This window comes from Lissotriton helveticus, chromosome 1_1, assembly GCF_964261635.1.
Source record: "Lissotriton helveticus chromosome 1_1, aLisHel1.1, whole genome shotgun sequence".
Classification (NCBI taxonomy): domain Eukaryota; kingdom Metazoa; phylum Chordata; class Amphibia; order Caudata; family Salamandridae; genus Lissotriton; species Lissotriton helveticus.
The window spans coordinates 1,874,847,369-1,874,865,744 of NC_136057.1; the positions used below are offsets into that span (position 1 = coordinate 1,874,847,369).

General features: G+C 42.7%; 1 protein-coding gene across 1 annotated transcript in view; it reads left to right on the forward strand.

Annotated features, from left to right (window-relative positions):
• Window positions 1-18,376, forward strand: part of PAPPA2 (pappalysin 2) — an 888,990-nt gene that overhangs the window by 685,961 nt on the left and 184,653 nt on the right. The window contains exon 20 of the mRNA XM_078650337.1: window positions 16,663-16,734. Within this exon, the coding sequence (XP_078506463.1) occupies window positions 16,663-16,734 (72 nt within the window). The remainder of the gene's footprint in view (window positions 1-16,662; window positions 16,735-18,376) is intronic.

The following is an 18,376-nucleotide window of genomic DNA, read 5'->3' on the forward strand; positions in this document are numbered from 1 at the left end:
AATTATATAATCTGACTGTCAGGGGCACAAATGAATAAGGGGTAAAACACAAGTAGTGTCAAAGCCAATAGGTCAGGCTTTAATGTGATAACGCAAACATAGGCATTTACAAATGTTTGCATGTGATGCATACACAAATGGTGTCTAGAATATTAAAGACAGATCTATGGGGTTTGCGAGTGCTTGCGTAAAAAGTAGCTAAAGAGGATTGATTTATGTATAGAACGCATATAGGAGATAAAGAACTAAATGTGACAGACTGTGTGATGAGAGAATGTATTTTACAGATGTGAAAATTCCTTCTTGCAATGGAAGCGCTTCCTAGAGGGTTGACTGATACACAAAACAGCTAATAGCATGAGGTGAGCAGTGATAGTCCTTTGAGTGAAGCCACAGCCCAATCATATATATATATATATATATATATATATATATATATATATATATATATATAGAGAGAGAGAGAGAGAGAGAGAGAGAGAGAGAGAGAGAGAGACATCGATAGATAGATAGATAGATAGATAGATAGATAGATAGATAGATAGATAGACAGACAGACAGATAGATAGATAGATAGATAGATAGATAGATAGATAGATAGATAGATAGATAGATAGATAGATAGATAGATAGATAGATAGATAGATAGATAGATAGATAGATAGATAGATAGATAGATAGATAGATAGATAGATAGATAGATAGATAGATAGATAGGGAACTGGTAACAATAGATATAATCCCGCTGAGAATCAACATGTAGTATGGATGGACTTCAAGCCAACTCAAACAGAGCCAATTGGCTGTTGAAAATTTTAAAGTATGCACAATATAATAACTCTGACATAAAACATAACCAGATCCATATCTGCTCTAACGATGCAATGGTTTCCCCCGAATAGTAAGTAGCAAAACAAAACTGTGTCAAAGTAATTAGATGAATATTACACTGAAATACTCACCGCAAAAAATTGTGCTGAAAGATTATTGCAAAAAGTAAAACCAGAAGCACACACAAATCTGTTGATTTAAAGCACAGTCGCCAACATACGTAATGTATAGTTCACGTGAGCACAGAGCCTTGTGCAATGAGCCAGACTGCCAGAAGCAGACCGCAGCTGTAAAAGTAGAATACGAGAACCTGCCAATTAGTGAGTAATGTAAAGGAGTGATTTAAGTTCACCGGAAACCCAAATGGTATTCCGCAAACACAATCAAGCAACATCGATGGAAATGTTATACCGTTATTATTTCACTCTAGGCCTCAACCAGCGTTCAAACCGGATGTGGTATTAGAGAGTGCAAACGAGATGTACAAATAGGCAGTTGCAAACATTGTGATTCGTATAATCGCAGCGTTTGTGCCCACAAAAATGCATTTTACCGTGTACGGAACCCCTTTTTCGACTGGGGAAAGTATTTCTGACTCATAAACCAGAGTTTGTGGCCCTTTCCGACTCCCGAGTCACAAGCCGGAAGGGGTGTGAAAGGAGCGCCCCCCTGTTACTTGCGATTCAGAAAGGACTTGGGGACAGCTTCACATTTGTGAATAGTGTCTAGTAGTCTCAATAGAAATTCCCTGAAGTCTCACCAAACTCGAAACCAATTTTAAAACCAGCATGTGTCGCAGTAGACGAGCTGTTCACGTCCACCGCTCTATCTTTGTGACGTGAAATATTCATACACAACACTACAAGAGAAAATCCTTCTGGTGCAAACTTCCTTTAGGCCTCAACATAATTTTTTGGGGATTGGTTCTTTGATCAGTGTGATGTGGACACTGAAAGTGAAACTAGTGTTTTATTAGTGCCAGCTGGCTTTGATTTAATCGGTGCTCAGTGGGCATATCTCTGCCCGAGAACCAATCCAAGTAGGAGACAACTGACGAAAAAGGGGATGGTATCCCCTTTTCAGGAGTAGACCTCATGAGCGGATGGATCCCTGCTCGGGTATCGCCACAGGACCATGAGCCTCAAGGAGGAATCCACCCACTAGACACCAGGGAGGGTGGAACAGCCACCAAGGTATGAGCAAGTGTTCCCACACTTACAAAAACACCCACAATTTTCTGGGCCCTTCGTGCGGTTGTTTACCCCCATTGCACCCACCAGGGGGAGGAGAAAATGTTGAAGTGGTCTGCCCAGGCATCAAGGTTTGTCCCCCATGATGGTCCGAACAGTTTTTAGCTTACGTCAAATCTGCCCTCTTTGGTGGGGGGGGGGGGGGGGGGGGGGGGGGTGCTGAATAGAAAGGTCACAAGACACTAGGGAAAATGGTCAAAATAAAGATGGTTCTCGCCCTGGCATCAGGTTTTGTCCCCTCCTCATAATGGCCTCAGCAGTTTGTCGTCTCACAAGGGGGGGAATGAGGAGATTTAAGGACCAGGGAGGACAGACTCCTCAATCTTATTCACCAAGCACACAAAAAGCCTTCGGGTCCGAAGTAAGATGGGCGAGTATGTGGATCGGTTTTCCTCACACACCAGATGTGTCATGCTTCTTCATAGGGATAACTCCTCGCATCACGAACCTACTCGTGACACCGGCTACAACCCCCTTGATGCGAAGGAAGAGTTCAGGGATGTTTTAAAGAGGGTATTACTGAAACCCAAAGAGAGCGTGATGTGTGGTGTAGGGAGTGCAGTGCTCAAAAAATTGTGATATAAAACTAACTACGAGGTTAGCCAGACAAAGCTTATAATTGCTACCTGGTACAAGGATTAAAAAAAGATAGTATGTAGTGTAACTGCCGACATTGGAGGCAGTTGCACTGGCAAGTGATCGACATTTCAGCCTACTGACCTATATGAGTGTCGCAGCCTTCATCAGTATCTCTTACTAGCTACTGCTAAATGTGAATGAACTAGGTGAAAAAGGAAAAATCCACAGAAACGTCGGTGTGTAATACTAAACAAGTGATCCGGCAGTTCAGCAGATTCACTGGTAAGACCTGTAATAAAACAAAAGACAACAAATTGCGGAGTTAAAATAGTGTACAAAAGTACAGCATAGTTGGTCCACATTCTCACACAGCGAAAGAAACAATAGTATGTACATTGTACGTGATTATACAGCAGAACTAGTGTGAAAATGCACTATGTAATTTCTTAGTTCTGCAAAACTCACCTGCAACAGTCAGGTACTATACCATTTCTGTCCTGGGCTGAGAGCCTTAGGTACATACGCCAATCCAACCTAATGGATAGAGGTGGTGGCATTAAAGTGTGAAAGGATTTGTGCTTAATTATAGCAGGGACACGCATATAGTATCTGAGTAATCAGTCAATAAAAGTCCTTTGTGTTTATAGATGGAAGCAGTCAATGTCATGAGTCAAGGCTGTTATATAAGCCTTAAGAGCAGAAACATAAAGCGCATGTCAGGGCCACAAGGGTGCCATGGCTCCTGCCCTTAGCTAGTGGTGCAGTATGAATGAATACACCCAGCCACAAATTGGGAGCTATATATAAATACAGAGCACGGGAGAATTTGAAATAAAGGTAAAACCAGAGGTAAAACCGGAGTTAAAAGACCTGTGTGGGAAGCGTGTGGGACCTCAATTAGACAGGAGATGCCAAGCCCCTAAAGGCAGGAAGAATGTCAAGAATGTAAGGGACTAGCCTGTTGTTACCCGCTTTCCTTTCAATACACATGTATAATATCAGCAGGCTTAACTGGCCTGAGCCCTCGCGCTATCATTAGCCATCGCGCTAAATAATCATCATGACAAATGAGTGATATGGTTAAACAACTCAGTGATATTGTTCGGGCTGGACTGTTCCAGCTATCCTGGCAGATACCCCAAGACCGGTCCTAGGATGCTTGTTTCCAGTCCAGGAAGGACCAGGCCTTGTTTCAAGGGTGTTTGCGCTCCAGGCATGATTGTTTATGTGCCGGAAAGAACACCTTCCTGCACATAAACAATCTTTATAGGCAATTTTCTGTTTCTATGTGTGCTGCAGAATGCTGCACACATAAAAAGAACAAAATACTAGGTGAAATGAAACATTTCTCCTTATATTGCCTGCTTAAGACTAGGTATTCCTTGGCGGTATTTTTGGCGCTACCCAAAGCTTATAAATATGGGACTGTGTCAAAAAGTAACGGGTGTTGCAGCAGAATGCCTACTGCAAAATCCATTGCACACCCCTTTCATGTAGCTAAGAGCTACATGAATATCAGCATTATTTACAAGGTGGCGTTAAGCCACATTAAGTGGCTTAAGTGCCTTGTAAATGAGGCAAAGGACTTAACGCCACCAGAACATTGGAAAAAGTGATGTTCAGGTGGCGTTAACTCCTTGTAAATATGCCCCTTAGTGGGATCCACACAAGTCACACTACCCTGGACTCCCCAGGGTGCCTCTTTTTCAGAAGTATAAAGTGGATATTAACCCTGGGCATGAATGACATAGCTTCCCATACTGCCAAAATGAGTCTGTTTTTATAGCGAAAACTTGTATTTTTCACATTGCATAGGCCAGCCATACAAGTGGGTTACCGTTGTTATTGAGAGAAGTGTAGAAATACAGAATAGTAGAAAATGTGTGACTATAAGCAGAATTTCAATCCAGTTTTGTCTTCTAAATGTAAGCCAGTGTGCTAGAAAGAGTACATTTGCAAAATGGCCTCAGAATCATATTTGTTTTGTTAAGAATTTTTATTGAGTTTTTCAGAATAAGAAGAGAACATACAGAAAACAAGACAGAAAGAAAAATAACATCCTTATCAGAACAATAAAACAGAGTACAAATAATACATGAGTAAATACTGTAAAATACAATATATTAAATGCAACCAGAATAAAGAGGGGGACAAAAAGAACAGAAGGAAGAAAGAACATACGAAAGAAATAGGAGAAGGGTAGAAATGTAAAGGATAAAATATGGTGCAAATATTGACAAAAAATAAAAGATAGGATGAATTTAAGACAAAGGTGCAAGTGAAGCAAAATAAGATGCGAAAGGTAACCAAAGAAGATCATATTTAATTTTTTGGGGTAAAGTGGAAGAGGAGACAGAAGCAATTCTATGTTCATCGCAAATGAAATTCCACCAAATCAAAGAGGATAATCATAAATGTGGTGCTTTAAAGTTCCAGTGGAATTAGAGCAAGACCAACATAAAGGTGAGGTAGGGGAAAACTTGGATATACAAACAGGAGTTATCACTGCTCTATTATAAATAAAATAGAGCAATTGGGTAATACGAGCAGCAGGTGAAATTTTGAACAACTTAGACCATCATTTATCCCAATCAGAGACAGGGAATGTAAAAAATAAGTAAGATTCCCATGCTAATTCAGTAAGGGATTTAGGTCTTTCAGTAACATATAAAGATAATAGTTTATAAATATGAGCTGCTTTAGGTGTATATTCTTGAGAAATGTTATATAGTGGTGTAGGTGGAGTCAGTAAAGCGGACACATTGAAGAGATCAAAGGCAGTTAAGTGAGAAAGGAGAGCTGTTGAAATTAAGCTATATTCCCCAATGAATGTATCTGGTAAATGATATTGTTGTTGTAATATAGAAAAGGGAATAACAGAATTCTGGTGAATAAGTTGATAGACAAAGATAATTCCCTTCTCTTTCCAATGTTTATAATAGAACGATTTACTTTTAAATTTAATGTACTTGTTGTACCAGATAGTATAGGATAAAAACATTGTAATGGGTCAAGGCCATTGACAAATATATTATGTAGTAGGTTTTGGGAGTACTTTAAAATAGGATACTTAGCTATAAAAGTACAGTTAGACATATAAATTATATTGCGAAAAGAAAAATCTTTTAGTAAGGATCGTTCAAAAGAAATCCATCTAGGTATAGGGGTGACGCCGAATTCATAGGAAATGGCAAAAAATAGTCTGATTAAAAATGCATCATGATAAGCTTTGAAATCAGGAAAACGCACACCTCCTTCAGATTTGGGGCGTTTAAGCTTTGTAAGGGAAATGCGTGGGTGCTTTTTATTCCAAAGGAATTTTGTACAAATGGAGATGATTTGTGAAAAATATGATAGAGGGATATGAAAAGGTAACATAGATAATGTATATAGAATATGAGGGACAATCATCATTTTAATGGTGTCAAGTCTACCCCACCAAGACAAATGAAAAGGTGACCAAGAAAGTGAAAGAGATTGAATCTTATTTATTAATGCATCAAACATATGCTTAATTGGGACAGGTAAAGTAGCAGAAAACCAAATACCAAGGCATTTTATTTTAGTAGGACACCAAGTGAAATTAGCATCTTTAAACATTTATTGATAACAGAGGGCATTCAGCGGTAGTACTTCCGTTTTTGAGAAGTTCAACCTATATTCTAAGACACTAGAATATAATTTAACCTCTTCTCAAAAGGGAGGTAGGGAAGTAAGAGGATTGGACATATAAACTAATATATCATCAGCGTAAGCTGACATATTGGTTTCTGGGGAATTATGTATGAGGTCAGAAATATGCGCGTTAACACGGATAAGTTCAAGGAAGGGTTCAAGACATAGAACAAATAACAGGGGAGAAAGAGGACAACCTTGACGTGTACCTCTAGATAGGGAGAAAAAAATAGAGAAACGACTATTTACAACAATGCTAGCACGAGGGCGAGAGTATAACAGTTTAATATATGAATTAAAAGTTGGGCCAAATCCAAACCAATGAAGTGTTCTAAACATGAGTTGCCAATTAATTCGATCAAAAGCCTTCTCGGCATCTAGAGACAGCGCTGCTAAAGGGGACTTAATTGTCTTACCTAAGGAAATGACATTAGCGAACATTTGGGCATTATCTGCAGCCAATCTGCCTTTAATAAAGCCTGCTTGATCCATCTTAACTAGTAAAGGGATTATATTCTCAAGACGGGAGGCAAGAATTTTAGCAAATATCTTCCAGTCATAATTAATTAATGATAAAGGGCGATACTTTTTACATAGGGAATGGTCTATATCAGGCTTAGGGATAAGAACAATCAAGGTTTCTATAAAGGAACCAGAGGCTTTAGATTCACAAATAAAGGAGTTAAAAAGTGCCAAAAGTTTGGGAATGAAAATGGAGGAAAAGGCGAAATAAAATTCAATAGAAAGACCATTGAGTCCTGGTGCTTTTGACTTCTTCAAAGATTTAATAGCATCAGATATCTCCTGTGAAGTAACATCTTTTTCCAATAAGTCAAATTCATCAGGTAAGGAAGGGGGATTGGGGAGGCCAGAAAAGAAGGTATCTAAGTTTTGAGGGGGTGGATTCATATCATTAATATATAGTGACTGGTAGTTTTCATGAAATACAAAAGCAATGTCTTCATCCGATGATGCAAGGGTATTAGTGGATTCATTTAGAATGGGTCCAATATATTTACATTCAGATTTAATTTTTAAGTAGTTGGCCAACATCTTACCGGCTTTATTTTGACCCCCATGATATTTAGATTTAATTTTAAGAAGAACATTACAAGCATTAATGGTAGCTAGTTTATTAAGCTCATATTTGGCCTTAATTAATTCATGAAGTGTTGAGGAGGATTTAGAGGTAAAATATGTATGTTCCGAAAGTTTCAATAGTTGTAATAACATTGCAAATTTATTACGAGCAGTTTTCATTTTACTCGCAACATATGAAATAGTGAACGCTCGAAAAGAGGACTTAAAGGCATCCCAATTGTTAGAAGTAGAGGTGTCAGAAGTGTTATAAAGTGTGAAAAATTCATTTATGAATTTAGTAGTGTGAAATTGATGAGGTCCTATGAAAACACAGTTAAAAACAGACAAAACATAATTTAATAACACGTAACCAGGAGAACTATGGGGCATATTATCAAGAACAGCGTTAAAATTATTGCAAGTTTATTGCAGAAAACTGCCGCTAAAGCTGCGATAATGGCCTTGATCATATGCCTGGAGAATTCCAATAGAAGCCCATGTTCACACCAGAACATGGACTTCTATTGAAATTCTCAAGGGCATATTATCAAGCACATTAGTGCCGCTTTAGCAGCAGTTTTCTACCGCTAAACCGGCTATAATTTTTAACGCCGTTCTTGATAATATGCCCCATAGCTCCTTGATTGTTCCCTCATGCACACATTCACCAAAGTACATGCTGAACTATAAAACCGAGATCAAACCCTCAATGCTGGTCAACGTGACACTATCAGTGAGCAAAATTGTGAGTGTTCAAAATCTTTCAGCGTGAGGCTCAGAAAAAAAGGGGTGGTTGCAAAATCCCCATGCATTTCCCATAGAATTCTTTAAGAAGCACGTCTGAAAAAACGACACAAAATTTGGCAGGAAGCTAGATCTTGGTCCACAGATTGCGCTTTTTTATGATTTGGTGTATATTCATGCAGGTGCTTTTGATGTATTAAGGTTTAAAAATATTTGCATATCTGGACAGTTAGTTTTGAGGGACTCTTCCCAGAGTCCCGTGAATCCAATTAAAAAACAGAGCATTCTGATTGGCCCAGGGAGCTTTTTTTAACCTTGAGCCAATTCACTCCTGCGAAAGTCAGACTCGTGCAGAAGTGGGCTATCTGATTGGCTGCCTTCAACATGAAAAAAATGTTGATCTAGCCATTACAGGACTCAAGGACTTAGTCCCAATTCCGTAAGTTAACAAAATGTATATTAGAAGGGGGTAGGGTAAGTATTCCCTGCCCCCTAGGCCCTGTGGGAGGGTGGGTGGGGGGTCTTAAAGCGATCCCCCTAGGGCCTAAATTAAAAACAAAACAGCATTTTTTGCAGAAATCCTGCTGGAGTCTTGGGGGATCGCGCCCAAAAATAAGGTAGCCTGCTAGTTTATAATACATATATAGAGAGTGGGACATCAGAAGGGTCCCCTCCCGGGCTCATTTAGGGTCCCAGGAATGCCAACTCTGGGGCCAGGTATTTTCAATTAAGGGTAGAGTCTAGAGTGTGTGAGGCCCCCCAAGCCAATGGTGGCCCCAGGATCCCCAGGGACCCCATATCCTGGGGACGAATTTGTAAAAAAGGATGTGAGGTCACGCAAGATCCTCCCCAAGCCTGTGAAGACCCCTGAGACCACATTCCCCAGGGCTGAACTTTATAGAAAAGGGAGGATGGGTCATATGGCCCCCATCCTCAGACTAGTTAGGTCCTGGGGACCCCATCCTCTGGGGTCAAAATGTAAAAAATAGGAGAGGGCCAGCCAGGCAACCTTCCTGAGCCTTAAAAAGGCCTATGTACCCCATTCTCTGGGGCCATTACATTAATTTGAAGGGAAGAGGGCTGAGTTCCCCCTCCCTGAACCTTTAAAGGCCACAGGGACCCTATTTCCCAGGACCAGCTCAGTGATAGTTTACTGGCATGCCCACCTCCAGAACACAGTTGTTTCCCTACCCACAATACCATGGGTAAGAAACCATATGTTTCCTCCCATCTGGCTCTCCCACCAAATTGTAGAAAACACTAAGGGCCTCATTACGATTCTGTGCCGGAATAGTTTCTGACTGACTCGGACTCGGGGGGGACCGACCAACCGATTACGATGGTTCCGAACACTGTTCTGTCAGACTCCTATTGACTTCAATGGAAGCCTGTGTTCCGACCTACAGCATAGGCTCCCATTGAAAACAGGGGTGGTTGCGAAAAACCTTGCACCCTGTGGGGGGCACCCCATGGTGCCACAACCATGCCTGCTACGCCATGTATGGTTGGAAAGAGGAGACCCATGGGTACCCCCATGGGCCCCAACCGGAGGTCTGCGGGTGAAGGAGGTCCTGTTATGGGTCCCTGAAGTCAGCTTCTAACAGCTGTTCAGTTTTGGGCAAACTGAGTAAGAAAGGCTGTCTGAATCTGACATCATAATGCATCGGTCGGAAACACGGTCCGTAGAGCTGTACGAGTCGGCTCCGAATGACTGAATGCCTGTCGGAACCGAGTTGGAAAGAATGAACGGTTACCTTTCATCATAATGTCGGAAATGTTTCGGTGTCGGTTGGAAACATGGGTTCCGATACGGTTTCGGACAAACTGAATGCCGTTCGGATCCTTTTCAACGGACATCGTAATGAGGCTCTAAGTCTGCTCCCAGCCGGCAGGAGGTTTAAAAATGCTCCAGCAACTGGTGGCAAACTTGTGTTCTATTTCCCTAACAGCGTTGGTACAAGAAGAGAAACAGCACATATTTCTCCCACTCGTAGGGGGCATGCAAAAAGCAGCTACTGCTTCCGGGTGGGAACAGTGCTGGCTCCAGCACCACGTGAGCAGGCTGGTGCTGCAGTGACCAGGGGTTCCTCCCCCGCAACGCCCAATGTGGTGCTTGGTGGGTGTCCTGGGTGAGCATTGGGTCACCCACCTATTATTAATGGAGGCACCAGTGAATGGAACACCCAGGTCCAAAATAGGCACAAGAGGGACCCCTCCCCATTTTTATTATATTTGGCCCTGGGTTCCCTGAGGCCCAAGAAGGCTCTTGAGGGGGCCTAGCGGCCCTCCTCCACTTTTTTCATGTATTTGGCCTCAGGGCAGGGGTTCCCGGGCCTATTAAGGCTCAGAGAGGGGGACTGCACACCCCTCTCCTCTTAGATTTTGGCCCCAGGGTATTAAGCCCCAGGTAATTAAAGCTTGGGGAGGGAAGCCACACGGCATGAAATGGGTGTGCCAAGATAGATGAACAATGAGAAAACTTCTCTAGCGCTATTCATGTGAAAAATTTGGAAATAAATCATCTCTTTCCAAATAATGAATAAGGGAAGCCATCAGACCACCAGAGAGCACAAAACTCCATTGAAACGAGCAATCAAAACAACATAAAATAACAAGCTCATCGATTACAGTGTGACAGGAACGAATAGAATAAAAATCGAAAAGTGCAATGAATATAACATAACAGGAAAGTAGTAAAAACAAGAGATTTATCAGCCCACTGGTATGCAGGAATGAAAGCTAAAAGGGCAATCAATTTAACATATCATGAAACCAAAAACTCCAAAAGCTTCTAAACTGAGCCTCTTAAAATCTGAAATTCTTCAAAATCTGGTTCAGGTTTTTAACTCCTCATTGAAAGAGGGGTCCATCGCGGAGGACTAGAAACATGGAATGGTTCTGCCTCCTTTTAAAAAGCCTAGCCTTGATCCTACTATTTGGCGCATTTTAGACCATGTCAATTTACAGCTAGCTGCCTTCGTGGAAGATCACAATGGTCTGTATCCTTTGCAGTCAGGTTTCCAGGCTGGACACAGTACAGAATCTGCTCTCCTGGGGATCACTGAACATCTTAGCTCCTGGATGAGGGCGGGATGGCTGCACTTATTTTACTGGATCTCAGTGTGGCATTCAATACTGTGTCCTGTTCCATACTCCTGGAAAGGATAACGGCGTTGGGGCTGTACAATACGGTGCTAGCATGGCTATCCTCATTTCTTGAAGACCGTTCATTTCAGGGCTTTTTTGGCAGTTTCAGATTTAAGGTGGGGTGTTCCCCAGGGCTCCTTATTGAGCCTGATGCTTTTTAACATTTATGTATGCCCCCCTTGCAGAACTGGTGGAGAACTGTAGTAAGACACTGTTCTCGTATGCAGACAACACCCAGATCATATTTTCTTTTCCATCTGCACAGAGCGACAGTGCCAGCACCCTGAATTTAGGTCTAAGCAGTAGCTCCACTTGGATGAACACAAATTCCTTTAAATTTAACAGTGAAAAGACAGAGGTTATGGTTCTGAGGAAGAATCCCTAGTTATGGGGACCTTCAGCACTGACCGGAAGCTTTGGGCAACCTCCTGGGCCTCGTAGCACAGGTAAAGAAGCTTGGTTTCTGGTAAGATGCAACGCTTATGATGAAGCCCCAGTTAGGCAACGTTACTTCTACATGCTTTGCAGTTCCGAGGATTCGTTAAGATCACTGGCTTTCTACCTCTCTCTGCTTAGAAAACAGCGACCCGTGCCCTGATCCTGTCCAGAGTTAATTATGGGAATGTCTTATATTTGGGTGCTGAGAAGGCTGTCATCTGGCACTTACACATAGTACAAAATGCGGCAGCTAGGCTACTTTTTCGTCTGTGTCTCATATGCTCTGTGAACTTCACTGGTTGCCAATATATAAGCGCATGCAGTTCAAACCCTGTGCTACATGCACATGGCTAGATTTGGATCTGCCCAGTGGTATATTCAGGATTTGGTGGCACCCTAACAGCCCGCAAATATGCTTCAGTCATCTACACAGTCCCTGTGTAAAGTACCAAGAATTTACAGAGCATGCAAGGGGAGGGGGGGGGGTACTCATTTTCACACCTTGGGCCAAAGCTATTGAATGATCTTCCATAGTCCTGCGAAGTTGCTCTTCTCTTATGGCATGTCGTAAAGATTTGAAGACCTGGCTGTTTTAGAACTAGGGGCTACTCTGACTCTATCTGGGTTTAGTTCTGGGATACCCTATGGGTAGCTGTGCGCTTTAGAATACACAAATAATAATAAAATAATAATAATAAAAACAAGAGAGGTATCAGCCCACCGAAGGGCATGAAACCTAAGATGACTTAAATCCGAAAAGAATAAAAGAGAATAAAGATAAAAGTACATGATATCCAAATTACCAGCAAGTTTAGCACATGCACTCCAATGTAAACAAATAGAACAAAGCAATGGAAAAACAATAACAACAGCAATAAAATGCTATTAAATCAAAGGGTTGCCACAAAAAATTTGCATACCAGATAATTCGGGCACAGACTCTAATCATATGCACATGTTTCAAATACTGTGAAAAATGAAAACACAACTGCTCCTTGTATGTTAAAAGAATAAGTTGAACTTCTCGAAACAAAGGTGAACACAAGATTGCCAAAGCACTTGTAAGTTATTTATTCAGCCCTTTTTAAGCAGTTGTACTTTATTTATTTGGCCCTTTTTAAGCATTTTGCACTAAGCACAACAGGCACTTTATAGAAATTCCATATTGAAACAAAATAAACGCCATTTCCCAGAAGCAAATGGGAAAGAAGGCAGAACTGACGAGAAAACCATGAGGAACATAAACAGTGGTAAAGGACTAAGCACTCTTATCCTGTGATCAAGGTTCAAGTGGACCGAAACTCATCAGGTGTTGTACTCTCTTTGCTTTTAATAAACTGAGCAGATTTAAATCCACCCAGGAGTGCAATTCTTCCTTGTTGCCACCTGGCGACAACTGACAGTAATGTGTGTGCGTGTGTGTACGTGTGTGTGTGTGTGCATGTATGGTCCAGTAGAAGGCTCGGAGCCGAAACGCGTAGACCGTCCACTACCGTTTTGTAATTTGCACTATGGTTTAACAGAAAATAAAAGAACACGTTTTGCGTACCTTTTAAGCGTGGTGCTGTGATCCTTCGCTGAATCAGACAGGAGCAGAGGAACGGAGGAATTTTAGAATATATATATTTATATGTATGTATGGAGAGAAAGAAAAAGAGAGAAAGACAGACAGAGGCAGTTGCAGTTGCCCACGGTACAAGGGTGCCTGCGTTGCATGCTGGGTTGTTTTTGTGAGGAAGGGGTACCTTCCTGCACAAACACAGTCCTGAGAGGCTATTTCCTCTTTCTATGTGTCCTGCAGAATAGAATGCAGTCCCATGGGAGTCCCTTGGTACTGCCACAGTACTAGAAATTTCAAATATAACGGTTTTAAGAGTGTCTTCTCCCATCAACCTTTTCGGTCATGCAGGACCAAACAATCTGATTGGCTGGTTGGAGCTTAAAGAAAAATGCTAATGGGATATTCAGGCACTCGATCACCATGTGCTGAGTAGTTTGAAAAAAATATCATGGAACAGGATAGGGACACCATGACCCCCTGGCACTTATGGGGGTGCAAAAACAAAGAAATATACTTGTGGGGTTGCTTGCTATGTTGGTTGGTAGTAATGCCCTACCTCAAAGTACTGTTGCTTCGGTGTTAAAAAGAAAGACTTGGAGGAAACGTACTCTTCTCGCTCTCTACCTTTTTGTTCACTAGTGGTTTTAGTTTTGATGATTTAAGAGTTGGATCTTTATGTTTCTTTAGGGCATATGTTTTGCTGTGAGTACCGAAGGGTGCGTTGTTTTTGTGACTATTCAAGAATGAGAGGCCTTCCTTGAGTACCCTAGGCTGATTATTCCAAGGAAGATGTTCTCCAACGTGGTTGTACGTCACTAGACTAAATGACAAATTATCAACCTACAGCAATGAGTACCGCAATATTGTCATTTCTAAGTAGATATCGATAAGTGTAGATGTTCTGTTCGTAACACTATACTGCACACCTTGATGATATATATTTCGTCAAGGAACATAGATGTCTAGTTAAGAATAGTAAATCTGGGGGAGGAGCCAAGCCGGCGACCAAGATGGCCGCCTAGGCTCCCGGCTCCGTCGGCCTCCTTCTCCTCCCGCAAGATCCTGCTATTTATCCTGAGCCTGTCCTGTTCCCCCGTGTGGATGAGCTTGAGCGATGCACGACCGTGTTTCCCCGAGTGCTCTATCTGTTTTGTGGACAAAGCAATGTCGAAGTCAAGATTGTGGCCTGTGACTGACTTGATGCCGGGGATTTGAGTATTAAAGAGCCCGGGGGCGAGTTGAACAACACCGGCCTTGCAACATCAGGAATGGCCGGCCGGACCGGAAGTATGCTGTGTTTGCTGATTCCTATGGTGAGCCTCTCATTCAGACAGCAGCGGCGGCGGAGTGCAGCGGGTTTACTCACGATGTCCTGAATGGCTCCTGCAGATTATCCTGACGGTGGAAGATATAGCGCTGAGCTGGATCTTTCCCATTTTGAGCTAGTGTATGGGAACTCGTTTGCTGGCCATTGAGTAGCGTTGCTGCGGGGATCTCGCCTCTGGGCTCGGGCTGATAAGAACATTCGCAGAACGCGATATGGCGCTTGCGGTCCCTACGAGTGGCACCCGACCGCGTCCCGATAATTACACAGCAGGGGCCCTACCTAACACGCCGATTTTCACTACCCTGCCCGAAGGATTCCCGGTGGCCGTGGGACCAATCAATACTGGAAGAGACGCGCTGAGACCGACGCTGGGAGATGTGATGGCGGCTGTTGTGGAACTTCATTTCTCTATGAGACTGAGAGTGATGGCACTGTACTCTACGTTGGAGGGTATTACACCGGAGCTCGGGCTGACGAGGGCGGACCCTTTTGCATTGAGAGGCGCAATGAAAGTCCCTGACCCCAATTCAGCTTCACTAACAGATGTCGGGAGTCCCGTGGAACAAGAGGTCCGGGAGAATGTGGATGTCGAGTGGTTCAGGCGGACACGTAAAAGTGATGTACTTTTTTCTCTCCAGGACTCTGCGCTCTTCACACAACGGCGATGTCACGACAACTTGGTGGAGAAGTGTGACGGTGAAACACAAGGGGCCCATTATTCTTTGCTGTTTCTATCTGACCTCCGGACGGGACTTCATACACAAGTATGGTACTCTGCCTCACTTGGGGATGCAACAACCGAGCCAGAGACTCTTGGTGCTTTTGATCAGACGGGCCAAGGCTGAGTGATGTATGATGACAATGGCGTTCTTGACCCGGGGTGGGTGCAGGACTTCATCCTCATATGACATTTGTGTCAGGGAGCAGAGCAGGCGACTGATGATCCCCCCCCCTTTTTTGTCGTGTATATTTTTGCTTGATAATTTGTTTATTCGCTTTGGGGCGGCTCCATTGTGGGGTGGGCGGGGAGGGGACGGGGGGGGGCGGGGGTCTGATCCGGGGTCCTCCTCCAGTTTCTTTTCGTAGATGTCTTGGTTTGTTTTGTTTTGGGGCGACAGGCACGCTGCTAGTTGGGGACGGGTGAAAGCCAATGCAGGGGTTTAGGGTGGGGGGACGGGGTTTATGTTTTAGTGTAGTTCTTTTAGGCCATGGGGTGCATAGTTTTGTTGTTTATCCTGATGTATTTTCGTCTTTATGAGCAATACGCGCTTAGGCCATTCTTCGTAGAATTTTAATATGGCTGATTATCCTCCACTTTTCCTGACTGTGTTTATAACTAAAAAGCGAACCTTTCCTTAATCCTTCTGTATACTTCGGTCCATTTCTGCTCCTTTTGTACTGTTGCTGGTCCTCTTGAATATTGGCTGCATAATAGTATAAATCTATTTGCTTCACAGTATTGATTCTAAATAAGGGGCCGGCCCGCCGGGTTGTAGGCCAGCTGTTGTAATATGCAGACCTGTACAATAAAGGTTTAAAAAAAAAAAAAAATAAAGAATAGTAAATCTATACTTTCCTATATATATTTACTTTCACAATGGTCAGAACTCAATATTGTTACAGGTTGATATTCTATCTTCGATATTGTGGCAGAACATCATCCCATTTTTTATATTAATTAGTATTCCTGTGTAACTACCTTTTTAACAGTATTCAGCATGTTCTGCTGCAAGTACCACAGTGCAAGGTTTCTGCAAAAAATAATCTATCAATGAAACTAAATTTATTAGCTCTCTCTAGACCTCAATGTAGGCTTAGAGATCCAGCAAGAAGGCGAGGATCCATAATCAGGCAGGCAGTTGTCTGCCAGGGGAGTAAAGGATGTGACCTCTGCTGACCTGGTGGGCAGGATGGTCAGCTTGTGAGCCTCCATCCAAGGGTTAAATGACTCTCTAAGTCTTCAAAACTCTTTTGGAAGATAGTTCACCAACTAATGCCATTTCATGTGTTCTTCTTTGCCTTTTTTGCAGAATATTGTATGCACCGGCATGCTCAGATGGCATCCTGATCCAGAAGTTCTACACTGCATACCGTCGTGTGAGGTAATTGTGGTATCCAGCTTGTCTCCATTCCTGGCCTGAGTGAGGTTGTGCACGTTGTGTGTGTACCTTTTGTCATGTGTGTATTACCCCTCCTCCTAGGTTTCACAAGTAACTGTTGGCCCAGGCAGTGAAGAACCAAAGGACAAGTAGGATACATGCATTACAACATTGACGATGAGGATAGACTTTAAGCCTGTATGCCGGCTTACCGTCTTAATGCATGTAAGCATGTTGCAAACCTTAAGAAATAAGCCACTATTCATTAAATGAAGGCCATATTGAATACCAAAGAAGATCTATTCCTCCTAAACTGGCATATGTTGCTTAACTTTATATCACTAGAGTATCATGGAACATGTCAAGGGTGATATGCTTGGTTTTGATACACGGATATGGAGATTGTCCCCTCAAACACTAGGCATGCTCAGCCAATTGATATGGGAATACAGAGCATGTACATCTAGGGCTAAATAGATGCTGGGAACTAGCACAAGATGAGCATGTTTCACATCGATGGATGTGTTTTTTAGGGGGTTGACACAAACATGCAGAACTTCATATCTCTTGAGCTGGGTGCAGAGTTTGGATGAGACCATCATGCCTTTGTGATGTTCATCACCATGCAATTAACGTAAGCATTGTAGACTAGTTAGTCCACCGTATGGAATGAACTGCCTCACTACATAATGGTTTGGACATTAGAGCTATTTCCTCCAGAGCAAAAGCTGCAGCAACTACCTTAGCTTGCGGAGTTCTAGTTTTGGACATCTGCCAGGCAGCCACATGGGCATCTGCCTGCACTTCCACTTGGCACTTCAGCACTGATTTGCAAGTCTGGAGAGCGGGTTAATATGCCCACTAAATTCTTCACAACTTCGTTGTGTGACACCAACTCCCCAGACCCACTGCTTTGGAAGAGGCATGGCACTAGTATCATTTTACATGGGCCCTGATTCAGAAAGAGTCTCTGCACTCGTGGCGGAAGCTCCGCAGTCATGGGGGGATCTCCACACTTGGGGCAGGATCTCCACAATGGGAAACTGCAGTACATCGATCTTGCCATGAGTGTGGACATCTTGCTACAACTGCGGAGCCTCCACCCCAAGTGCGGAGGCTCTTTGTGAATGAGGCCTAAGGTGATGAATCCTCTACTAGAAAAATCCATTTAAATAGTAAGTTACTGATCTTCAGATACTCTCTTTCTCTTGGATACTTTATCTATCCACAGACTCCTCACTGCGCACCCACCTCCCTGTTCTATGGAGGTGATGTGCAGGTAATAATAAGGCCCTGCATTAGCTTCCACACACTGCCAGTAAAAGTCATTTCAGTTAGCCGAGGTCCGCATTCCTGGGTGCAGAATTGACTAAAGATTAAACTGATGTCAATGCACAAGGGAGGCACCTTTTTCATCTCTGTATTGATATGTCTTCAGGGAGGGAGACAAAGTCGCAATGGAGGTCAATGGCAAAAGCTGTCTGTAAGCATCAGCTTTCTTGATAGAGTCTGCAAACTGGAAGAACTCACAAGGGAGGAACCTGTGGTTAGATACAGTATTCACCAGAAAGAGAGTTACAAACGTTAAGTAACTTGTCCTTCTAGATGGTATTCTCCCAAAGTAGCCAAGAACCATATATCATGC